We start from the raw sequence: 27,482 nt of genomic DNA, 5'->3' as shown, positions 1-27,482 counted from the left end.
AATTAAAAGGTTTCTTAAATTTCCACTAAAAAAACCCTGTCTAAAAAGTATCATATCTCTCAACATTTAATAAAACAAATATCAAAATAAAGATAACAATGATTTTTAGTAGTGTGGGGTTGATAGTAAAATCTTACTGCTAGGAAAAGTAAAATACATTAAAACAAACGTATTAATTTTATCCAATTTCTTTATTTATTATTAATATTTATTTAACATAAATACGCTTAAATGAATTAATCTTTAGAACGATTTATATTCACAGCCGTTTTAATTCTAGAATGAATCTTTAACATTATTAAAATTATCGTTAACCTTATTTAATGTACACAAAAACTATATAACAAACCTTAATTATAAAAATTATTAAAAAAAAATTTATCTGCAAAAAAATACATTTCTGCGTGTTTTTAAAACTTTTAAGAAATAATTTATTGTAAGATCATGCATACATCGAACTTACATTTAAAGTGAAATCTTGATATAACCAATGATGCTTACATAAATCAATTTAATTGATTAATTTATTTATAACCTAAGTTAACTACATCGAACAAAACAAAATTGAACATTTGCAACTTCTTTCAATGATGTTTTAATTATGTTCATTCTTAATTTATCATAAGAAATACGTTTATTTATTTACGATGGCTCCTACGTAAACAATTGTAACTCACAATTTTTCCATTTGTGCAATTTCAAAATACAATAATACAACATACGCCTGTAACCCAGAGAAGTAGGTAGAGATCACGGACCTCCATTTGGTGTTGCCAAATGAACCTCTGCAATCAACCTTTTGCCATTTCGTGATACGGAACGTGACGGGTGACGAGCCGCATCGCTGTCTTTTTCTCTCGAGAATTCACACATATGCGCGGGTTGCAACACAATGTTTTCTTTCACCGTACGAACGATGGATAAATGTATATAAATACATAATCGGTAATCGAAAAACAAATTGGTACATGGCGGGATTCGAACCCAGGACCTGGCAGATTACAAGTCAAGTTCTTAACCCCTGAGTCACCGACGCTCTCGCTTCAAAATATTTATGTATTATAAATAACTTAGTGATATTTATATTGATACATAATGAGGTCCCTGTTTTGTCAAAGTAAATGAAAGGGATGACAAAATCTACAAAGTGTAAAATCAAATTTTACAGAAAGAATGTATAAAGTTCTGTCCTTTACGTAAATAAGAATATTTACGTAGGAACCATTCCATGTTTTATTTAACTGATAATTCCGATAGTTTCAACATCTGCGGGATAGTAGAAGTTATTTTTCTTCATTGGTATAGAAGATAACTGTTGATCGACTGGCATTCGAGTGTCATATAATGATGGAGACTGGAAGATAATACCGAAAGTACCCACGAAGCAAGCGATAGTAAACAACCAGAGGAAAAACCGATCTAGGACCATAGACATGAATTTCCAATCTTCAACGACCTGCAAAAGAAAAGTTATTAATGTCCTTTTCCACTAGCACTTTGTATCTAACTTAAGTTATGCTGTACATCTTTCGTTAGGATTCGTTAAGATGTTTTTTGCAGTTATTTACACATGCTGTTACTTAGGTCATAGATCAAAAGCATTTGCGGGTACTACATTTGAAAATGGCTAATCATAAGTTGGTCTTTAATAACAAACAGAGATCTTTGATCCTTACAAATCTTTTTAGCCGACTTCAAAAAGAAGGAGGTTATCAATTCGACTGAATTTTTTTTTTTATGTGTGTTACCGCGAATCTCCGCCCCTAGCCCGCGATTTTGATAAAAATTATTTTAATCGAAAGGAAGTGCTTGCAGGTGGGTCCCATTTTTTTGTTTTTTTTTTTATTCATCCAAGTTACCTGAATGAGTAATAATAAAAATATACTGTACGAAAAATATGCTATGATTTCCAGAGTCATTCGCACTCAGTAGAAAATACTCTACGTCATGCACTCATCATTATCTTTACACACAACGATCATGACACCAGCAATATTGTGCAAATAAGGATTCGTGAATAAGCATTTATTCCTTTTTATTAACAGATTAATTAATATTAGAGGGAGATATTAATTACATAACACGTTACCGTCGTATAAACCCATAACTGCGTCTATTCGTTTAATCTATATTTTGATGTTGAATTCATTATTAATTATAGTTTTGGAAGGATAAAGGACTTTAGCGTTATCGCTCATAGCAGGCAGTGTTCGACTGCGTACCACGAATTTGCAACGGTACATCTCGGCTTTTCTCACCTCGTTATCCTTGTCGGCGTCTTTAATGTGTTGGGCAATGAAACGCACGCTCTGCAACGCGGCGGCTACCTCAGGAGACAGGTGGCGAGGAAGCATGTTCTCCGATTCCGTTACTACGAACAACAAATATTATAAGTGGCTGTATGTGGCAATGTTGGATGTGGCCACACCGTCTCCAGTGCGCATAGCATATTTGGAGGACAGACACGTCACCACTTCGTCCAATACCATTTCTGTACCACTACCATTACTGTCAGTTATCACTTACCAGAAGGCCGCTGGTGAGCGCTCGCTCCAAGAATATCATCTTCGGGGCCAGGAGATTTGCGGTAATCGCCGTTGTCAATTTTGCTATCGCCAAACGCATCTGTCAGACTGTCCCTGCTAAAGAAATGAATTAGTTAATTAAATTTAAAATATTATTTTTAATAATTCCACGCGTCTGTTTTGGATATTACTTCATTTCAAAGTGGACAGACCTTGAAATTTAAAAGTTTTTGTTAATTTGCGGTTCCATCATAAAGTGCTATAGACTCACGAGCAATACGTATTATTAACAGGTAAAGATCATAAAATTTATTCAACAAATCAAATAGTGAAACTTCAGAATTTATTTTTCAATCCTAACCACCTAACTATTAGGTAGTCAAAAAACAATTACATAGCTGAAAAATTCGATTACCAGCTCCTTTTAAATTCTTTTTAAAAATGTTAAATGCTGTAACATCCCTTTTTTGACATCAGCATGGTCCGATGCACGTCGTTCACTGAGTACACACGGAAAACTCATTTCAACATTCGATTTGGTTTATTCTTCCCAACTGGATAATCTCTTTATTCCATTTTTATTTCCTGCTTCCATTTTTTGGCATTTATAACATGTCTTTAATTGTAATTACGATATATTTCTATTCTTTCTCCATTATTTTCTTTTATTCTCAGTTTTAGTTATTCATCTTTAGAATTATGATATAGTTAGTCTGATATCTTGCCTATAAACTTTTTCATATCATAGGGTATCAAACGATCGAGCCACCACCTGAATCCTTCGAAAAAGCGAAGTGACCGCTGCCCATGAACATCCGCAATTGCAGATGCATTGCTTACCTCTAATCAACGGAGGAGGAGGTGCACAGAAAGAGAAAATTTCCCCTTCTTAAGCATCCCCTCCTCCGTCAAACCCACATCCCCTTTACTAAAATAGGCCTTCGGCGCCACACTGATCAGACGAAGCGCGGAAGCTATACCACTTCACGTCTGTCTTCTGTGTGGTCGTGGTATTTCACCGAGCGAGCCGGCCATTTCATGCAACAGATGTTTTTGTTGGCGTCTACCACTATTAAACCTGTTAAACCTACTAACGTTATTCAGTCTTTTAGTTTCACCTGTTTCCTCATTCCTATTATTTTGTTCTGGAACCACCGAAGCAGACCATTCTCAATGATGTAAAACTCATAAAATATTTACAAAAGACCCGTAACTTATAAAAATGGTCCATAAAAACGGCATCATTTAATAGCTTTTACACAAACGCTACAATAATAAATAGCTTCACATCCATTCGAGTCAATTTAATTTATGTGCCGTAATGTAGTACGGGGGACATAATTTTATTTATCGTAAAGCGTGTTTTAGGGCCCGATATGAACGCAAAATATTTTACGAGCCAACTGAAAAGTTATTTGTACAACATTTTAACAATTACCACTCAAAAGATATAACTTTTTTGCAATCGATCGTAATCTCTTTAATATTTATGTTTCTTTTATTTATAGTAATATTTTAAAAAGGAAAGATTAGTTGGAATGCATAAAATAGGCTCCGAAACTACTGAATTGATATGAAAAATTTACCATTGGGAAGCTACACTATCCCTGGGTGGTAAAGACTATATTTTGTTACAATTTAATAGAAGACTTTCTAAATTCCCCGCAGATGAAGCGGGCAACAGCTAGTGAACGATAATTTGGTTGCTAATTTGGTGCGGCGAGTTATGGGTTTGCAATAACCTTTATATTTTATAATGTGGCAAACGAGCAAGCTGCCACCTGAATTCGCCGAAATGGCGAAACGATCGCTGCCTATATACATCCGCAATTGCAGATGCGTTGCCTACCTTTTATCGACGGAGTAAGAGTCGCACAGAAAGAAAATATTGCGCCTTCCTGTGCATCCCCTTCTCCATCAAATCCACTTCCCGTTCCCACCCTTTTCTTATAAAAAAAAGGGTGAGAAGGGAGAGAAGGCTGAAATTGGACCATTATATACCAAACAATACTAAAATTATTAATACTGAATTCTCAATTGATTTTTCTATTGACAAAACATGACTTTTGTATCCTGGTGACATAAAATCATCCTCCAACAGTAGTAGAGTTTTTTTACATATTCAAGAATGATTCAGCTGCTAAAACACTTCGAGCGTTCCCGAAATGACGTGAATGTATCAAACATTTAAGCGTATACGCTAAAATCAACCTTAACAAATGATGATAAGATTGATTTTCCCAAAATCGTGTATTCGAAAATCTGCAGACTTGAATACTCATACATGATTCAACAGATTTATCGTCTTAAGATCACAAGCGTGTGGTATTTAGTAACAAGGATATGAGTTTAGGAACTTTCCGCATATTTTGAATGAATTCAAACCTTTGAACAGCGACTTTATGATTTATAAAATGTATTTGAATAATTCAACGAGGATAGCAGTCACTCTCGCTTAGAGGCATAATTACAAGACAAGAAAAGCTTAACAACATAAAATTAGTTATATTGTTAAAAACAAAATTAAATCTCGTTTCAATATGGCTTAAGACATTCGTAGAAAAAATACAAAACAAAGGAGAATCAACCTTCAAAATTGGTCAAGTCGATTTGGCTACAGAATGACGTAATGGAACTAACAAACATATATAGCAGTCAGGCAAAGAGCAATAAAGATACAGACTGCTTCAGCATCCTTACCTCATCTCCAACTCATTGGTGTATCCATTAGACACGAAGGTGTCATCGTAGTCGGGCAATGAGTACTTGGTACGCCGCATCATCAGCAGTTTCGGCATCAGCTGGAGGAACAGCTTCTTCATCCACGGAGACATCGTGTGCGTTGATGGTGACCTGATTAATATAAACTAGTTACCATACTTACTATAGTTACCATTAATTTACCATAGTTAGGAAGGTTGTAGTTACCATGGTTACTACAGTTACTATAATATTTATAGCAATTAATAATCTTAATTATCACACCGAGTACATACTCTGTGGAAGAATACAGACTTTTCAAAATCGTTTTTCATTCATTAAATAATAAATAATACTCCTTTTAAGACATCTTTAACCTTTTTATTTTCTTATGAATATTTCATCATCAGCTCACTATACGTCCCCACTGAGGGGCTCGAAGCCTACCCCAAGTTAGAGGTGACTAGGCCATAATCAACCACGCTGGCTGGCTGGGTTGGTTGACTTCACACATATAATTCAGATATGTGCAGTAAACTGCACGATGTTTTCCTTCACCGTAAGAACGTCGTATGACTAATTAGCTACTTCCAAAATCATAATGGTAGATTTATATAATAATATTAGTATTTTAAATTATAACAGTACGCTAACAAATGCGTAATTATAATTAATTTTAAAATACTGTAATACTCGTATTTAATTGGAATTGCGATTTATTTGATACTTTGGTATTTGCATACTTTCAACCGCAGCTTTGTTATTATATTAAAATTAAAATAACTTAACATACTATTATAGTAATCGTGTTTTTTCATTCAAACAAAGTTGTTTTTCATTATCTCTTACTAATATTATAAATGCGAATGTTTAGATGGATGAATGGATGGATGTTTGTTTGAAGATAACTCAGGAACGGCTCAACGGATCTTGATGAAATTTCGCAGAGATGTAGAACATAGTCACATAGACTACTTATTATTTTTTTTAATTCCGCGAGCTACAGCTAGTTATTTATAACCAAGAAACTACAAACAAAGTGAAGTCAACCAACCCGCATCGGGCCAACGTGGTTGACAATGACATATTCACCCCTAACTTACGGTAGGCTCCGAGCCACTAAGCCACGAGCCAAAAAAAAAAAAAAAAAAAAAAGAAAAAAAAAAAAAAAGGCTCCGAGCCACTAAGTGGGGACGTATAGTGAGCTGACGATGATGATAAGATTACCGAAACCATTAAAACAGAAATGGGTCACGAAATAATGGTTTGCGAATCTCTGATATAAGATCATTTCAATTTAAGTATCAATAGAAATGAATATGACATTAATAACTAAACGCGAGTAGCATATTCAAATAGCCGTTTTGAATAGCGGTTGTGAATTTTAAGCGACATAACAGCAGTGCTAATTGCTATCATAGCAATAACTCAGGCCGCAACATTCTATTACAATAATGACGTTTTAACAATGGAACTGCGTAATTTATGTCGCAGATATTTGTGCGGCGAATGCCCGAAAATGATTACGATCCTATGTGAAAAACATATTAACAAAGATTTTAAATTTTGAGATCACTTTATGAATTACATTTTATACATATTCATTAAGAAGAAATTGTAATCTATCATTCATCCATTCAGCCTCGTAACGCCCACTGCTGGGCATAGGCCTCCCCGAAAGATCGCCACAGTGATCGGTCCTGTGCAACCCGCATCCAGGATACTCCCGCAACCTTGACCAGATCATCGGTCAATCTATCATAATTAAACTAAATCAAGTTTTTTTCTTTTTATGATTTTTTAAACTTTTTGTTTTGATATTTATGTTCGCGCAAAAATATTTTCGTAAAAAGCTTCTACTATTCGTGAGGACCTATTATTGTCTAGGTTTAAAATTACTATTTTACCTACTTTATATAAATTGTTGTTGGTCTTCCTAGAAATAAATAAAGATGACGTTTAACGACGTACGTACTCTATGACTACGTCCTTGTTTACTTAACATTTAATTTCGAATAAGAGACAAGTACATCACAATGTGCGCTTCTACTACCCAAACAGAATTACAAAAACGTATATCTATTATCTCTGTTGGTTTTTTTTTAAGTGAATCAGAGAATTGGTTTATATAATAAAGCGAGGAAACTCACGATTATTACATAATATAGTTATATATTCATAAAATAATTATAAATATTTACCAATTCATGAAACTAAAAATATATAAACTATTATAATTATTATTAATTTAATGATATTCGATTGCTTAATCACAGTTATGTTAATTAATGTTCGGTTCGGATTAAGTTAATTAGTTAACGTAACACGCTTATAATAGAGCATAAATAAATTCCGTTATAACAATAACTGCAGTGTTGACAAATAAATTAAAAAAAAAACATTTTGTTTGTATATTTACATGGGAACTACTTTATAGAAAACAATAAAAGGTCACTTAAAGAATAAATGTCTATTACAATCAGCATAATGGGACTTTTTTTCGCATTGGGTTACTTGAGTCCATAGAATCGGTACGAGAAACATCCGCCATGACGTATATTAAGTCAACCTAAATGTATGTAAACTGATTTATTTATTGCTTCTGTCTTTTATAGTACTGTTTGGAACTGTTGATAACGGCTGATAAACCTGAAAAACAACCGATTAACCAAATGCCAATATCAGATAAATACTGTTTTTTAACGAAAAAAAAAAAATTTTCTTCATTCAAAAAATCTTTGTTTCTCTTTTTAAATCATGTTCATTGTCACTCAAATTATTTTTACTTCTATTTTAAAACATTTATTCTATTGTATAAATACATATTACTCGAAATATTCTTATATGAAAAAAAATAGCGATCCAAAAGCCATTTATAGCTAGTTAATGATGACGTAAACGCTTTTACGGGCCCAATTAAAGAATGAGGTTCGTTAAATTTAATAGTACTAATATAAAAAGGTACTTAATATTTAAATAAAACGTATACTTTTATAATACCGATAATGTAACGAAATGACTTGTAAAATTAATGTTACCAATTCGGTTTTTATGATTATAAAACTTCTGTATATTTTCTGTTTTTGTCCTTTTTCTAATAATCCAGGTAATGCTGAGATTGAAACCAATAACATTCTACTAGTTACTATTATCCTTTGTTAATTAATTAAGAAACGGCTTAACTCACGTTTAATCATCCGGTGACGGCACCGACTAGTTTCGGACCCATCGGGTCCGAAACTAGTCGGTGCCGTTAATTAATTATGATATCTCACGAAACTTTAAACAATTTAATTATCCTTTGTATCATAAATTACATAAATACACACCATATAATAGGAAGCAGAAAACACCAGTCGTTGATTTTTCTATTGCTTTTGACATAGTTGGCAATGATATTTTCCTGTCAATAATTTCCTCATTCAAATTTAACATAACGGTTAAGAAAGGGTTTATATTGTAAGATTAAGAATGTCGATAGACTCATTTAAGTCACAAATTATCCGATTCAATTCATATTAAATTAGGTGTTCCACAAGGTAGCGTACCATGCCCTCAACTTGTCTAGAATTTTTTTGTATTATATTTTATACCACGTTTTTGCCAATTCCAATGAGTAATAATATTTTTTTTTCTTTAAATGTATATATGCTGACCGTACCTGATTTATAGGAGATTCGGAATATCTCTGTCTATTATTTAAACTTGTGAATTATTTTATAGCGTACTCACGTCTTATTGATAGCTAGATCTTTGACCTTACTTTCGTAAACAAATTCCATCTGTCTTTACTTATCTCAGACGATGTATAACTATATTTCTTTCATCAGCCTGATCAAATACAAATATTTGCTTAAAATTTTAGGCACTTCCTCGAAGGCGAAACATTAGAGATGTGGTAAATGTGTCTTCAGTTTCCTTATTAATATTCACTGCATACATTACACATTGGGTACAAACTTTGCATTACCTTTCCTTTAGATTCCAAGAAAAAGTCTTCTATAGGCGCTTACAAATCGTCCATTCGATTTATGTTTTGTTAATCTTTCATTACTTCATCGTCGTTTCAATATATCTGACCCAACTACCTTCATTCTGATCCAGTTACTTCAATCGAGCTTGACATTTGTTAAACTGTCTTGTGAAATTTATATACAACTGTATTTCAAAAATACAAATCTCATTTGTGTTTAATTTTTATGGAGATAGCAAAAAAAAACATTTGTAAGTTAATAATGCTCTTAAAAATTATCTACTTTTGCATTTCGTCATATGCCGTTTTGACTCAAAAAAGAGAGCCAACTTTTCATGCAGTTTATAAAATAATTACAAGGGGATCAATAATTGAGTGCGTTGTAATTTTTATCAATATCTAAATTGTGCGTGAAGTTACTTAACAGAAGTGTACTTAATAACTTTAACTTAACTCGTAACCTAAGCTATTGTACAAATTGATAATATCATCACCTAAACTACAATACTTCAGTACTACATATTTTAAATTAAGAATACTTGTATCCCTTAATACCTGTGTTAACTCTTTTCGAAACGTGCTGTGTAAACCATGCTTAATCTACTAAAATTTAAACATATTTTCAGTTAAACTTTACAATTAAAAAAATAAATAATCAGAGACCGTAGAGGTTCCGAATACATTATTCTTGAGTGAACTCAATGTATTTTTGTTCCTACTTAAATTAATCTTAGCCAATATAAGTACAAGACACAAAATCTCTTAAGTTAATAAATTTAGAAAACACTTTTAAAAGTCCTTAAGATTAAACCAATTTTTCATTATTTCCTTTCACATAGAAAATTTTTGTTACTTATATTCGTATACTAAGTTTTATATCGTACACTACAGAAGCAAAACGTCAACCAAAATCACTCAGGATCATAGATTAATCCAAATACTGGATTAAGTGTTGAAAAATTTCTTGAAAAACATCATATCTTTCCATGCACGAACAAGTAAAACTTAAAATTAACATTAACATTCGTGATTGGACACTAAAATGTTCAGATTTAATTCAAACTCTATTAACTCAAGTCATAAAACAAATAGTATCGCAAGATAAAGTAAAAGAACGCAAACTAAATAATCCTCACTCACCTAAAATGCACGTTTAGAACCAACACGGTCATCCATACACTTAACGACACCAATATCATTGTGAAGAGCAAATACTTCCCTAACAAGGGTATCGCCAGTGACGTGGGCGGTATAATCTCAGCCATCAACAGGAAGAACACAGTCAGTGATACCAGTATCGAGATGCTTAATGATATCTACGAAAGAGAAAAAAAAGAGAATGATTACCTGAAATGGACGTTTACAATGCAAACAGTGACCCATACGCTGAGCGACACGAGTATCATGGTGAACAGTAGATACTTCCCAAGCAAAGGGATCGCCAGGGACGTTGGCGGGATAATCTCCGCCAGACCAAGGAAGAACACAGTGAGGGACACCAGGATGGAGATGCAGAGCGAAATCTAAGGGAGAGAAGTCCTTTTTGAGTTACACGCTACTCACAATCGCCAGTTGTCTTTCCACGCTTTATTATTATAATAACAAAATGGCGACTATTATTTATTTTTACTTCTACAAGTAGATCATTACAATTCAAAGATAAAATACTTTTAAGTACTGTTACGTTTTTGTAACCACTTAAAGATAAAAATGTTTGCCTTTTTAAAAAAAAAATATATGAATACCACCAAAATACGAGTATGTCGCCAAACTGCTTGTTGTCTGAGTTTAAGAGTCGCCAATTTGTGAATACATAATTTTAAAAATTAATTAAATATCTTCATTAATAACATTTAGTATTTAATAAAACAGAAAGAAAGTTAAACCAGAGATCGAGTCTTTATCCATTCCCAATTTTATTTTATTTAGATGTCATAATTAGCGGAAACTTTAATTCAATTTCTTAAATTGATTTTTGAAAAAAAAAGTAACTTTTAGTAATATTTTATTCTTAATAGAATTAATTTTTGCATATTTTTGCAGTTCTAGAATCATGCACTGGTATTAACTGCAAAGAAACTTCCGTTTTTTTACTCTCTACCATAGAAAGTGATTAAAATATTGGGTTTTCGATTATTGGGTGTTGGCCGTTAGCCAGACACATCGAAAGTCTTTATTTTATCTTGTTAATTATATTATTTATTAAAATAAAAGTAAAAATTGAGAAATGGAACAAATAATCTCTGATTTAGATTTCATGACAAAATTAGATATAGCAAATTTATCAAAACAATAACAAAAGACACATGCTAAAATCGCGAAGCCAATTTTCAAACACAAGGGAGTTGAATAAAAAAAGTGGAAATAAACATTGCTTATTTTGGAAAATATCAATTGTATAAAAATTTTGTATAGCGGTAAAATAAAATAGAAATGTTCCAAATTATTTTGAAATTGGAACACATTTAAACTTTTGTTTTTGTAAGAAATTAGATTTCGTTATATAATTAACAAACTGATGTATTTTTTTAACAAATAAATACATTTTTCTTTAGTATTGAATTACGTTTAATTTTAAAGATTATTTTATATTAATATATTAGACAATTTTAACAAAAACATGTTGTAAAATCTGTTGTAATATTAAAATATAGAATTTTTATTTGTTGTGGAAAGACAAAAGTTAATGATGGGCAAAATAATTTTGTGTTCACTACCACAATCACAACAGCCAATGAATCAAAAAAGACTAACATTTTATACGGACAAGACGACTCACATGGAACATGGATGAACGGATTGTAGGATGGAAATGAGCATGCCCTCAGAAAACTCATCAATAAAACATCGATATTTTAAATAATACATGAAATTGTTTACTATGAAATTAATATTAGAAGAGCTAAATTACTAGAGCTATTTTTTACCTACTGACTAAACTCTGACTTGAATGACGATATATCGGATGGCGCGATTCGAACCCACGACCGCGTGATGGCGGTACTATGCGGCTATATTCTAAATGATAAAGTATCAAAATACAAAAACTAACAAGTAGTATTTCTAGTCAGAATTACAACTGGTTAAAAAAATAATGTCGATGTTTCTAATACAATTTAAAATATCAATGTTTTTAAACATTATAAAATTCACAATACACACATTTATATACATAAATCAATAATTCAATAAGAAATAAAAAGATTTTCGTGTAACACGTATATTTACTTACATCTTAATCAAACAGTTTACCTTTTCTCCGGAATCTGAGGGCAAGTAAAATACCAGTACTGTTAGGAATGTGAGACCGACGCACGGTATGATTAGATTCACCGTGTAGAACAATGTCTTTCTACGCATCGTCAGCTTGAATGTTATGTCTGAAACAATATTTTATAATAGCCTTATTATAAATACCTGACCGGTGATAGTGGCGCTGCTGTCGCGGTTACTTCTGTATGAAAACATTGCAAACATACTTAATCATAGACATACATAAGAGACAAAGGTTGACAAGAATAATGAGTTACTGTTATATTTAGTTTCACTAAAGCTAAACAGGTCACACAATTAAACGGTCTACACAGTTCGATAAGGACACATTTATGACACTAACATGGTGGCGCTAGTGTGCTATTATATTTTAGTTATAATTTTGTCCACCGGGTCAGAAAAAATCGCGTTATAACTTCAGTCTTTTACAGATCAAATTCAGCATTAGCCAAGCTAAATTCAAGTTTTTATAAAATCTTCATATCTCACCGGAGAAAGGTTCAGGGCAACAAGGATAATACTCCTCGTTCCTAGTCGCAGGCACTTCCAATATGTCCCATTCTACTGACAAGTAGAACTCACTCAAATCAATACCAACGTGCACGAGACTGCTGCCAGGTGACTGATCCATATGTTTTAGATCTACCTATAATAAAGACATTTTTATTAGAAAATGTGTCTAACATTACTACACACGTAAATCACCACATATAGCATTTAACATTAAGAACCCCTTAGCAAGCAATTTTAATTTAAACTCAATCAACGCGTAAATAAGTTTTATGAATTTCAAATGACTGACGCTCTTTTCCACACGATGTTGTCATCTCTGTTTTTTGTTTTAAGATGATGAAAGGGAGGGCAATATGTCAATATATCTGTTAAGACAATAGAGATGCGACAATTTAGAGATTTTCAATTTTAAATATAAGTTGACCTCAAAGTTGAATCAGTCATATAAATACGGCTTAAATTATCCTTGTACCAGTAGGCATCTCATATTCTTAACTCCAGTATACCTGAGCTCCATTGTACGTCCAAGATCCGAACTTCATGAAGCAAGTCTGCTCGTCAAAGGGAAAGTATTCTACGTTAATCTCACAGGAAGATTTATAAATAGCTGGCGGCTTCCAGTTCACTTCGCCTGTGTATTTTAATGTCGCTTTCGTCATTAAGGTCACCTAAAATACGAAATTCGATGTCATACAATGTCCTGTTACACGAATTCCGCGCGGACGAAGTCGCAGCTTATGAAGTCGACTTCATCCGCGCAGAATTAAAAAAAACTAGTAATAAATATAGCCTAAGTTACTCAGTGACAATGTAGCTTTTTCAATAGCAGAAGAAATGTTGAACACAGTTCAGTAGTTTTTTCGTTTTTTCGTTACATACAAAAATACAATAATACAATTTTTTCCGTTTTATAGTCTTATATATAAAATTCTCGTATCACGGGGTTTGAACTTGAACTCCTCCGAAACGGCTTGACAGATTCTCATGAAATTTTGTGAGCATAGGTCTGAGAATCGGTCAACATCTATTTTTCATAAACGCCCCCCCCCCCCCAATTTTTTATTTTTTTAAATGCGCGCGGACGGAGTCGCGGGCGACAGCTAGTATTAGTATAGATAGTATATACACAAAGTTTACTTGCCTCGTAATTTCCATCCCAATTATTATAGAGCACGATATCTGGAAGCCAAATATGTTCTGATGGTACGTAAAGCATTTCAACACCTCCATAGTCTTCTGGATTCCATTGCAGCTTGTAGTCAAACCATTTCTGAAATTATAAATAACATTTTTAAGTAAACATAATCACTGTAAATAAGAAATTTTTGGATCAATACATTAATAGTAATACGTCAAAGTAGATTGTATAAGTAGTAGTCTTAACACTTCCCAGACTAAATATGTCGTTTGAAACGTTCTAAAAAATGTGTAAATTAAAATTTATTGATCAAGATTATTGGTTGCCATTGTGAGTCTTAGATTTTTTTTAGTTATATTTGAAGCAAATTGTTTGATCATTAAAAATACCTTTACTTCTTTAAGGATGAATGAGTTAATCTAATATATAAAATTCTCGTGTCACAGTTTTCGTCACCGTACTCCTCCGAAACGGCTTGACCGATTCTCATGAAATTTTGTGAGCATATTCAGTGGGTCTGAGAATCGGCCAACATCTATTTTTCATACCCCCCCCCCCCCCATTTTTTAACTGCGCGCGGACGGAGTCGCGGGCGACAGCTAGTAAAATTATATATTTACCTGTTCCACCCACAAATTAGTTGTCATAACTTGATTCTTCAAATTGACTTCCATCAATTGCGATAGCTTCAAACCTAATCTGACCGTCAATATGTCACTAACATTAGTGACAGGTCGGATCAAGCGATTGTAATTACTAAGCAAATCATCATACAACCTTTTCACATCTGGATTCGCTTCGAGAAGTCTTACAGCTGGAAAATAATAATAAAAAGATAAATTCCGAAATCTAATAAATAGTTACTTTCAAGAAAATTAAAGAAAAAATGGACAAAGTATGTGTAATGTAAGGACAAAGTATCGAAGAAAATGTTATGAAAAATTATATATATCAATACTAATATAGCTTTTACACGCGAATCCGTCCATGCAAAATTTAAATAAAAAAAAGAATTATTAGCCTATGTGTTCTTCAGTGAGAATTCAGCGAGATCCCTTGTGCCGTTTTGGAGTTTAGTAAAAAATTTATCAAAACAAAAGCATTTACAATATTAGTAAGATTTAAAGAATTAAATCTCTGTAACAATTTTTGCCTTGAATCGGATAATATGTAAACACAATAGAGAAACATCGTAAGATATCTAGTTGTACTTAAAATGTTACTGCAGTACAGGGAAGCTTTCAAGAAAAAATTCTAAACCAAGAGAAGTTAGTAAAATGGACTTTTAAGTAAATTGGACACTTACCAAGACTACTTTTTGTATAAATGAAAATTAACCAAATAATTTCCAATTTCATCGTGCTTCAATCTTGAAATTAATTTTATTTGTCAATATGTTTACAAATTTCTGTTTCTACTCGTACCTCGCCCAAGTAAATCTGGGATGCTGTGCGCAGGCGAAATCAATACTGTAGAAAACGCCTGAAGCGCTTGTGTTGAAAACGGAAAATAAAGGAATTATTGGATTTTTCTATTCAACAACAGATGGCGTAAGTTGGTTTTTATCGAACTTAAAAAAACTGTTTTTTTTTTAGTTATTAACATTGTGTTAATTTTATTAGCTAAACTTATTAAAAACGTAGGTAATCAAATACTGTTTTATGGAAATTCTACATGTGACGAAAAGTAACTGAATTAAAAAATTTTGTGATTCTACCGCTCACTAGATGGCGTTAGGCGGTGTTAATTGATAAAATATCTGATTCATATTTTAGGTGTTATTCATTAAAATAAACATCAATTTTACTATAGAAACTTTATTTTCCTTGTCATTATACTATAAAAATAATCCAATTTTAATAAATTTTATCACAAAATAAAATAATATTTTTTATATAACTATCCAAATAATAGACTAAAAATATTACAATTCCCATTTTGACTTTTTATCAACCAATTAAGTTCAGAATTTTGTCATAACTTAGTTAAGTTAAAATATAAACACAATTTGAATGATCTTATCTCTTCTTATAAGACATGTGTAATTCTAAACTTCTTCTGTACTTCTGATCAGATTCTTCTCTATCTGTAACCATATAAATATTTAATTAAACAATTTTTAATTATTCCATACTTTCAGCATTAACATCAGATCTAGGACAAACACAGAAACATTGACTTGAGATATCTAAAATACTTATTATAAATAAACTAAATTAAACATCATATTTTGCAAGATTTATTTCTTTTTCCATCAAATTATATAGAATTTGGACAATGCTCAATGATTATTTGATTTCTTTTAATATTTTTATTAATTTAATATTATTACCATTCTAACTAAACTGCAAACTTGTGTTACGATATGGTTTAAGACACCAGTAGAATGGCCTCGACCACGAGAATACTAAATCAGTTATAAGCTATTAGCGCTTCAATTCAATGCAAATTTAATTAATTCGATAATTATCATAATGTCCAATTTATTTATTACCTCTATTAGGATATCTCGGCAAAGGCCAAAGACTGAATGGATAAAAATAAGCAATAGGCATTCTTCTCACAGCAATCGTCTGGTCTTGTAAAATTTTGGACTCTGAAACAAATGAAGAAAGCATCAGTACTTAAATACTAAAGTATCGATTAATAACCTTAAGTTCGTAAATATTGTACAGAACTTTAAATATTATAAGTATTTAGTACACCGCATGTAATGCTTCGTAATCATATAAAAAGAAAGAAAAGAGGTAAGATATAAAAAAAGGAAAGAAAGAAAAGAATTATTAAACTTAAAGAATAATGTTGACACAATGAAATTAAACAATTTTAATAGATTTTATTGCATTTATTGTCATTATTACCGACTGTTTACTATTTATGTAGGATACAGAAATTCCCAATAAAATAACTCTATAGGTCAGTTTATTTTTAATAGAATATGACAGGTTCCTACAATAGCGGAATTAATTTAACGGTTGCGGAATCAGTTACTATATTTTTTATGTTATGACTTCGGCATTGAACCCTGCAGTCGTCTTCCTAGGAAGCGTTGTATTATTTACTACGGAGTGCGAACTAGTCCCTTCCTCGTTTAAGGGACTTTGCTCTTTCTATAGTATACTGCCTTCAAACAATTGCAATTCAACGTAATTTTATAAAGCAATAGCTGTAAAATAAAACGTAATAAATAGCCTATGTGTTCTGCCATAATATGTTTTACATCTGTTCCAAATTTCTTAAAGATTCGTTAACCCGTTCCGGAGATACCTTCGAACAAACATCCATCCATATATCCATGTAAACTTCCGCATCTATAATCTTTATTAGTAAGATGAATGGAACGCGGAACGAATGAATATAATTAAATTAAATTTCACATACTAACACATATCCATATTTTATGGGTATATAGCTATATATTATATAAAATCCTATAATTTAACCTTTTTGACTTATTAGGATTAAATAAATTATAATCATTACAACATTATTGTCGTATTATAGACTATTCTACTGACGCAATTAAATACAACGGATTAATTTAAAAAGAACATCTGAATGATAGAACGGATTCTTTCTTACTTATATCAAACTTGGAGACCGTGTGTAACAGTCTTTATAGTTCAACACTCATGTCTATTCGCCGGTCACACCCACAATTCCGGTCGCAGGAAGCTGCGTGTCGTAATATTTGTGAATGATTGACTTTGATTAATGTTACCATTGCAACTCGCAACATAATGCAAGCTTTAAATGCATTATTTTTACATTTTAAATAGGAACAGTAACTATGACAACGCTATAAAAATTAATTCTTGAATAATTAATTAAATAAGTGTTAAAATTAAATTTTTATATGCTTAAGGTTGTACAAAGTACTTGTATAGATTCATCAGTCTATTTTATAACCGATAAACAAATTATTTTTACAACAGCCGAATTGAAATAAAAAAAAAATTACAACTTACTCGTATTTTTCAAAATCGGTTAAGTCGTAGATACTATTGGAGTTACCACGTAACGGGTTATTACACAGATATAAGACAATAATCAAGAAGGTATAACCATGTACGTAAAATAATTACTTAAGCAGTCACTTAGTGAAGAAATTTCATACTAAAACAACAAACTAAGACGGTAATGATTGTTAGAAAATTACATGAGGAGAAAAAGGTGTATAAACTCTTTTACAAGTGCATAGCAAGATGGCTTAGCATAGGTAAAATTTTTGCAAACAACTCGTGAACTGTCTAATACGCAGTTCACGACAATGCGACTTCGAGAAGCCGCGCCATACGTCACCGTCAACAGATTCCATAATCAAATGTGTACAATTGTCCTATCCCGAGCGATTACTTCCCGGTTGCGCGGTGTGAAACCGCTATTTGTCACTTAAGATCCATTTATTGTTAGTGACGCGCACGTGTTGGTGGACCCTTATGTTTTTATTCCGTCGATCAGTTACATTGTAAGATCGGCTTATGCAAGCAAATTGCAAGCAATTTAACATTTTATACCAACCGACCTGTATTGGTCGGTTTCTGATTGAATTATACAAGAAAAAGTACCTAGTATATATGTAACTCGAGAAAGACGATAAAGTCTTGCTGTTAACACATCAAGCAATCTGTTTTGAGATTTACAATTACCCACGGAAGGGTCGCGGCCATTGTGTGGGCAATACGTCAAACTGACAGGTAAATATGATCACTAAAAACTATACCCCATACAAAAAAAAACATAGACCACAAAGAAGTTTTGAGGTCACAAAGAAGTTTTATCAACAACAATACAATAAACAAATTATTTCAACGTCCTCGAACTTGTGTCAGTTGACGTAACAGCGCGCCAAAAACACGCTTACAGATAATATATAACCATGTCCGCTATCGCAAGGAAGCGAATTGCAATTGCCCACTTGACTAAGATCGACATGTATCATGTCCTGACACTGACCGTCGGGAATATGAATAGGATCTCAAGACTTTAAACTGTCTGAAAAAGGTACAGTTTAAGATTTCCGTTGTATTCCAAACTATCGTTCGAAAGAGGGTCACTTCTTTCGCACTTTCCGTTTACTCTCACTACACTTTCTTGAAATTACATTTCTTGCATCTTTTTTAAAAGTCATATATAGGTTGGTTTATATTAAACAATATATAGTCAATAAAACGATTTGATATCTTTAAGTATAAATTACGCTAGAACCTAAAACTAAAAACCTTAAAAAACATTATTTATATAAAAACTAAAATATATTTGACGGCGTATCCGCCAAAGTCAAATGACTGGTTGACTTTTTCAGCCAAGCGAAGCGTCACTGTCGATGGTTGTGAGGGCGGCCATTGAACAGTGTTGTTCGAGACGGCGCCCGCGCACCACGCTTGCGACGAATCGCTTAGCATCTAATTAACAAATTAAATCTACCGCTTAATTAAGTTGATGTCGCATTGGTTAGACACTGCAGTGTTCGTTCCACTGTGTATTTTTGGTTACCTAACCCTTATTAAACAACTGCGATTACAACAAGGACTCGTGAACTGTTCACACCCATCTGCCGACATACCCGCTTTTATACTCGCACAAGATGATTTCTGATGAAGGCTCTCCTGCCCCTTCATATTATTATTATTATTTATTTATTTATTTACAATATAATGATAACCTAAAATAGAACTATGTCCCACAAAATTATATAAAATAATTTGACTGTGGGACTGATTATAAAAAGGAGTCCCTATAGGCAAGGTTCCGAAGATACTGGCAGCGTTCCACCTTTGAACAGCTAGACTAATTCTTTGTCCGAGGTAGCTGCCAGCTACTTCTACAAACTCATACTTCTACAAACTCATATGTCTTTGTTAGATTCTCTATTTTATCTGAAAACATACTTAGGCATAGAAAATGATACAAAAGGACACATAGATTCTGTTTACGTTATTTAATCTTTATATCATTACAAGTAAAAGTACTTGTTTGGTTTTATAATGTTGCTACTACCATTCTTTTGGTCGATATATCTACACATAACCACAAAACACACTTCAGATCGTGGTCAATATCTAAGTGGTCAGTTATGCCAATCATTGCCAGACATTCGAGATCAGAAGTTAAGATCCATCTTTATTGTACTACTGTAGCAAGTCGTAAAACAAATTACATGATGCATCTCTACGCCTTGACCTATGACAATGACCTGACATAACGAACTTGAGCCCGGTCATGTCAAGCAAGAATGACCAGTTTACTACCGAAACAGAACAGAAATATATAGCTAAAATAAATATGTTTTTCAATCAAAGTAAGGAAATCCACGATTAGCAAATGTTTTAAAACAAAAATCTAAATTTATTTTGTCATTTTCCATTACTAATACTACTAACAAAGCATCATTTATTTATATCGCAGTAATATAGATCGCCTTTAAACCTTTCTTTCTTTTTGATTCAACCCCTCAAACAATTTGTCTTGTAAAAGGGGGACACTGTAATTGTGTTAAAGTCGAGTCCAAGGTTCTTTAAGACGGAGAAAGTTACTAAGAGATATGTTCTTTTTGCGTCATTGAAAGTTCCTGCGGAGTTGCTGACTAATAAATTTGAACAGCACTTTAACTAACGTACTCCTTTGCATTGCAAAAATAATTGAAATCCCCTTAGTCCTGGATAAACGATTGCAGCAAACTGACCGATGTTTGGATAGTCTCTTAGAAAGAAATCCAAAAATAAAATGCAACAGTTACGAGCATCCGTTGACGGTAATGTAGGTCAATCGGTGTGGATCAAAGGCGCCGCGCTAGCCGCTGTTTCGGTGTCAACGATCCTCACGAATTACATGCTTGAGTGTGCGAGTTATCGTAGGTTTACACTGCGGATAAATCCATATAAAAAACATACTATTTTTTTGCCAGATAATGAGAGAAAATAGAAATGTTTTGGCGGTGGAAAACTACGTTTAAATGCTATTTACAACGGTGGTTTTCGCCCTTTACATAGTAAGGTATGCAAAATTCTGCAAAGTTTTACTTTTATGTAACATTAGCGTTTATTTTAATTTTTTGATCCGCTCGGGCTGAACTCAACAACATTTTGATGAATTTTTGAAAGTGTATTTAATGACACCGCGTGAATGATATCTGTTGTTTCTAATTGTAATAGTTTAAAATATTTTTTTTTTGTTACTTGGCAACATTTTATTTCTCCTGATCGTGATTGGGAATCTGTAACATGGGTGATAGTCATATAAAGAAATTCGAATCCAAATGGTACTTTTTTGCAAATTACACCTTAAAAATTAAATTTTGCCAACCGAACTGAGGAACAAACACCCTGCGATGGCACACTGCTCGTACCAATGACCTCATTTGCTGACCGTTTATTTTATTGAAGTTTAAACGTGCGAATGAGTTTTCATACGATAATCCCGCGGGAGAATTGTGTCGCGGAATGATAATATAGGTCAGGAATGTAATACATTAACAATGTTAATTGGCAATAATCTTACTAATATTATAAATGCGAATGTTTGGATATATAGATGGATAGGTGGATGGATGTTTTAGAAGGTATCTACAGAACGTCTGCATGGATCTAACTGAAATTTGGTATAGATATAGAATAAGGCCTTGGAGAACACATAGGCCACTAATTAAGTTTTTTTTTTTAATAAACTGCGAACAAAGTCGCGGACAGTTAGTTTTCAATGAATAAATTATAGAAAGCACAACCCACGTAGAAGTTATCTTTACCCTTTACCCCAAACTTCCACAAAAATTTCAGGAGTAACGGACACATATTTTATTTCACAGATACATAGTAATAAGCTTTCGAATTAATATGTTTAACATTATGTAAACACAACTTTAAGCTAAGTTGGATACAAAGTAAAGTTTATCTTTGTAGCAAATAACTAGAAAAAGTAATTATTATTTTTACATTTAATTTGAAAGTTAAATATAGAAATTTATTACAACAATTTCTTTTGATAAAAAAAAACATTTTACTAACTAGCCATCAATAAAAAAATATTTAAGCAAAAAGGTTTGTTTACCTTTAATATCGGACCTCCTAGGTGGCGCGGGTTCCGCGGCGGCGCTGACGAGCGCGCAAGCGCAGAGGACTGCTAGCGCCTGACCGTGCGACATGCGTGCGGGTTCCTTTGCAACTAACTAAATAACTAAGGGGAAAGATGCTCGCAAATTATTACGCGGACCCCTTTATTGTTTTGTAGCTTTTGCCCGCGGCTCCGTCCGCACGTGAAATTCTAGTAATAAATATGGCCTTTTTGCTCAGTGATAAAAAGAGCTTTCAAATTGCCATGAGAATGTTTGAAATCGGTCCATCTGTTTTTGTGTTTATTTATTACATACAAAGATACAAATCTTTCTTCTTTATGTATTAGTATAGGTATACGTAGCTATAACCTTCTACGACCAACTTCCAGCGCTTTTATTGAACTTTTTAGTGTCTTAGTTTGTCAGTATTTTGGCTTACTAAGTAAGTAACCATTTCATGCCTCTGAATATGAAGATGCTTATACGAAATTTTGTCGCATATTTCCACTTTTACCCTCAATAATCCCTTACTATCAATGACTCACACAAGACGTGGAATTGCAGAAACCATAGCTCTAAATAAATAATTACACGTTCTACTTTGTGTAATGCTAATACGGAATGTGTGTGTTCTGCCTACGCATCTTAATATTTCCTTCCTCTTGTTGCGAAAATTGGGAACTATATGTATGTTTTAATCACAGATCTCTTCAAAGAAATAAAATTAAAAAAATAATATTGACTGTGACAGTGACATTGACGTTTGTAGTATATTGCACATACAAGTTATTTGGCAAGAATGAAAATTGAAAAGTGTGTTATGACGTAAAATGAAATCAAGAAAAAAATTACAAAATTATTTCAATGTTTCAGAAGTAAAAACTCAAATTAGTCCCGATTTTAATAAACTGGTTGAAGAGAATAAACGATTGAGAAAGGAATTGATCGCAGCAGTTAATAAACAGCATCAAGAGATGTCAAGAGCTATCCACCTGAAGAATATAAATTTAGACTTAAAAAGGGAATTACACGACGCGAAACAAGAAGCTTGTCTTTTACAAGAATCTTATAAGAATCTAGTAAATTCTCTCCATTCGTAAAAATGTCTAGTATTTGGAGAAAACATTTGCAAAAAGAAAACAGTTATTTGAGACAAGAAATTGAACAATCGAAATTAAAACGTATTGAAGCAAGCAATGAAGCAGAGAAATTGGCGGAGGAAAATTATAACTTAAGAAAAGGTCTCTGTAACGTTAATTTTGTGGTTTACAATTTAAAACGTGAATATCAGAGTTTACTGGATATGTATAAGTAAATAGGTTACTTTAAGAGTGCTTTAAAACTGCGTCTAGACGCATCCTAATGAAGAAAAATGTGCCACTGATTTTTTTCATACATTTTACTAAAAAAACAAATCTGTAAACTAGAGGTATACCTCGCTGTTGCGTGCTAAGTTTTTCTAATAATTATAAAAATGTATTTTGGATAGTGCCAATATATATTTTATTTTGACAATTTCTCACAGGAACGAAAAAGATATTTGTAGTTTGGCAGGATAATTTAACGCCATCTAGTGGAGAATAGCAAAAATCAATCCTAGAAAATTTGTACAATTTAATTCAAGCTCCAACAGTAGTTAGTTGTTGCATACCGTGCTAAAAAATTTAAACAGGAAGACCGTCAAGTATTTTCTGTTAATTTATGTCTCTTACTATGGGAGGAGGGAGTGAATGGATGGAGGAAGGAAGTTGAACGAGGCAATGCTAGAATAACCCAATAACAAAGCCAGATATGATGCCTTACTATTTTCGAAAAAGTATTATTTACTTATTAAGGCTCAGTAACACTACATTAATAGCCCGGGAGCCAGGTACATTTTCGGTCAATTATTTCCTCTCGAGCGAAATTTCGTAAAATACATAAGGGACTTATTTTTTTTCATCTTCAAGGAGGCAGTTGACGTATAATCCACCGTGTTATGGTCAGCTGTTTTTCTTTTAAAATACTACATAAACTATACTCTGATAAATTTTCAAATGAGAGGAAATGTCTGAAAAAAATTTTTTTTTTCTCCATGCGTGGGAGGCTGCCACTGCCTACCCCACCCACGGAGCCGCAGCTGATGGTCGCGAGTATTCATAGTATAAGTCCCTTATGCATTTTACGAAGTTTCGATTGGGAGGGACTTGGTCATGAAAATCTGTCGCTGGCTCCCGGACCATAAGCAAACATTCATAAAAACAAAACACACATTGTAGTTGTAAAATCATTTATTTGACCGCTTATTCTACTCTCTCATCATCTTCTCCTTCTGGCGGGCGAGCTTCTTTTTGGAGAGTTTCTTCTTAGCTGGCGCATCATCGGTGGGCGCAGCACGAGCTACAGCATCCTCGCGCTCACTCAGACACACCTCGATGTGACACGGCGAAGACATGTACGGATTGATACGACCGTGAGCTCGATACGTACGCCTACGTAAGCAAGGTGCCCTATTCACCTGCAAGCAACGTAATAAGTTTATTATTAAATTGTTTAAACTTTCGTGAGACGTAAAAATTAATAAAGAATTAAGTCGGTCATGAAGTCCTCAAAATAAACACTCGCCCTAAAGATGGACCTCCGAAGGGTCCGAAACTATTCGGTGCCGTCACCAGACGATCACACGTGAGAAGCCTTTTTTAATTAATTAAGTTTATTATTACTTAAAATTACAGCAAAAACCACTTGGCAGTGTTGGAATTCTTAGATGGAGTTTTACCATCTATCAAAAAATTTGATGCATTTGTTTAGATGAATTTGGAAAATGGTACAAGTGTGCCGGGAATACGAAAAATGGAAGTCCATGGTCTCTGCCTGCCCCTATTTGTTATTGGCGTGAGTTGTCTTGTTCAAAAACTGTTTAACACAAAATTGGTGAACATGTTGACTACAAATGAACACTACATTTTAATGATAGCCAGTTTGTACATATTTGAAATCTATGTAGTACAGTTTAATCTGAACTCTTAACTTGTAAGTCGAAAAGTAAGTCAAAAAAATGCCGTTCCTTAATACTAAAGCCTCAAATACTTGGTATCTCAAATTATTTAGACTTTTACTCAAACAAAATGTTATTTCCCAGCATAGACATAATTAAACTTGATAACTCAAATTTAAAAAATCAGACTATGTAGAAGTTAGTAAAAGGTATGTTGTCGGAATAAAATCTACTAGTCTTCTAGTTATTTAAAAAAAAAATGGGACCCATCTGCAAGCACTTCCTTTCGATTAAAATAATTTTTATCAAAATCGGAGTACCAGGGGTGGAGCTTTGCGATTATACATAAAAAAATACAGTCTAATTGATAACCTCTTTTTGAAGTCGGCTAAATATATAAATGAAGTCTTAAAAGGAATTCCCTATCAAGTTCAAGTTCCTCATCTTGTCAAGTCAAAGTTTTTAGTTCATAATTCTACTGTAATAGTTTTGACATGTTTTAAATGTTTGTATCAAATGAATAAAAAAAACTTATTGTATTTTTCATATTAAATCATGTTACAATATGCTTTATGCCTTTAGAAAACAGAAGTACAATGGATATACTATGTCAAGCATAAAGGCATATGTCCCTAACAAGTTACCGAGATATCATTGAATTTTTAAAGACTTTCTAACAAATGTAGCTTGCTTTAATCAGAATACTACGACAAAGTGTATTTAGCAAAGTATTCATATACATATTGCATTTCAAAATTTAAATTATGTAAACTGAGTGATGTCAAATTTCTGTTATTAAAGATGTTTTATCTGAAAATATCTAGACACAAGACAAAGTGATAGAAGATGGCCACCCTAATATTACTTTTGCCCAACATACCAGATAAATTTGTCACACAATAATAATCTTTTAGATTATTTGTCTCATCAAACTTCCAATATTGAATAAAAATTGTTACATACCTGAATATGATCAATAACCAGCCTGTCAACATCTAAGCCTTTGTAATCAGCGTTGGATTCCGCATTCCTAAGGAGCTGCAATAAGAATTCTGCAGATTTCTTTGGCCAGCGACCTTGTGTTGTGCCAAACTGCTTGGCCTGTGCGCAACGACCAACACCACCATTGAAGCGACGGAAGGGAATGCATTCTTTCTTGTCTACAACATTCTTAAGGTAGCGGACAGCACGGCGTAGGGGAAGCTTTCTTATTGCCATTGCTGTCTCATATGTGTTCTGAAATAAAAGAATAATTTGAATGTTTATTTGTAAGACTTCATGATAAGTTTAATTTAACTTTAAAGTTTGGTCATGTCTGAAAACTTCAATTTACATCATGGTATAAAGCATTATAATTCTACATTATCTATATCTAGTATTTAAGAATTTTTCATATTTAATTGTACAACAATATGCTGTGATATGTTTTTTTTTTGGTTTGGTTAAGATTGAAATTTATGTTACAAACATAACCAACCAGTAATTTATTTTTTCTAACACTAGTACTGAGTAGTTTTCAGTTATTTATCACTGGTATTGCAAAGTTTGACTTAAAACATAAGCATCAAACAATAGGTTAGTTTACAATACCACTGTGACTAGATACTTGAGTTCAAACTATCGTAATGTTTTTATTTTTGTTTTCATCACGAATTCAAGACTAATTTTTAAATTCTACTTGCCCCAACGTAGCATGTGGAGCAACAATATTAGCACAAAGTACTTCGATATAATATTTAACATACCTTGAAGTGAACACGGAGGTTGGAGCCACGCGCCTTGCATGACTTGGCTGGATTATCAGGTTCCCGAGAATAACGACCCATTTCTGTTACTGAAAAACAGAGCGGCTTTATGTCACTGATGGTACACACAAACAGAGGTTATTACTTATGTTATAACAAATTTTAATAAATTCCTTTAAATAAAGGTTTCGGCGGCAACAGAACACTGGATTAACAAATGACATAGTAGATTTTAACATAAAAATTTGTACTTTTTGTGATTAAAACAGATTTTAAAAACACGAAACCAACCTCTCTAGGATATATTTTAGCAGGAAAAGAACATAGACAAAACTTTTGACATTTACGAATAGTGACGTTTGAATTTAAGTGTTACCATATAAAAAGAAGTACTTCACATTGGCTTTAACTTGACGCCTATGACTCTATGGATTTTTTATTTCAAGAAAATAAAAAATGTTACGTATGGTGATAATAAATTAAATTAACCTCAATTTTGTTCAGTTGCTATATTTATATGTTTGGTAAAATGGTTATAGAAGTATTTTTACATAAAAGTTAACGTTAAAAAACACTTATAGGTAAACT

General features: G+C 32.8%; 2 protein-coding genes across 4 annotated transcripts; both read right to left on the bottom strand.

Annotated features, from left to right (window-relative positions):
• Positions 1-1,108: 1,108 nt before the first annotated feature.
• On the bottom strand, positions 1,109-22,274 carry LOC106711523 (acetylcholine receptor subunit beta-like 2). 3 transcript variants are annotated; one of them, XM_045682878.1, is made up of 12 exons: positions 22,169-22,274; positions 16,617-16,745; positions 14,743-14,936; positions 14,126-14,254; positions 13,491-13,652; positions 12,961-13,117; positions 12,451-12,578; positions 10,546-10,721; positions 5,226-5,378; positions 2,527-2,642; positions 2,259-2,371; positions 1,109-1,456 (listed from the first exon to the last, which is right to left on the bottom strand). In XM_045682878.1, the coding sequence occupies exons 1-12, from the start codon at positions 22,260-22,262 to the stop codon at positions 1,238-1,240; spliced, it is 1,770 nt and encodes a 589-aa protein (XP_045538834.1). In that variant the 5' UTR covers positions 22,263-22,274; the 3' UTR covers positions 1,109-1,237. The 3 variants fall into 3 exon arrangements, with proteins under 3 accessions (XP_045538834.1, XP_045538835.1, XP_045538833.1); XM_045682879.1 differs by lacking the exons at positions 16,617-16,745; positions 22,169-22,274 and adding an exon at positions 15,429-15,540; XM_045682877.1 differs by lacking the exons at positions 10,546-10,721; positions 16,617-16,745; positions 22,169-22,274 and adding an exon at positions 10,339-10,514 and having other exon boundaries at positions 14,743-14,931.
• A 2,150-nt stretch (positions 22,275-24,424) lies between these two features.
• On the bottom strand, positions 24,425-27,263 carry LOC106711450 (60S ribosomal protein L17). The gene is made up of 4 exons (XM_014503762.2): positions 27,186-27,263; positions 26,895-26,983; positions 26,113-26,385; positions 24,425-24,669 (listed from the first exon to the last, which is right to left on the bottom strand). Exons 2-4 carry the CDS (start codon positions 26,973-26,975, stop codon positions 24,460-24,462), a joined length of 564 nt encoding a protein of 187 aa, XP_014359248.1. The 5' UTR covers positions 26,976-26,983; positions 27,186-27,263; the 3' UTR covers positions 24,425-24,459.
• Between the last annotated feature and the right edge of the window lie 219 nt (positions 27,264-27,482).

The sequence above is a fragment of the Papilio machaon genome, chromosome 20 (genome assembly GCF_912999745.1).
Source record: "Papilio machaon chromosome 20, ilPapMach1.1, whole genome shotgun sequence".
In the NCBI taxonomy this organism is placed as follows: Eukaryota; Metazoa; Arthropoda; class Insecta; order Lepidoptera; family Papilionidae; genus Papilio; species Papilio machaon.
This window is presented reverse-complemented; position numbering and strand designations above follow the sequence as displayed.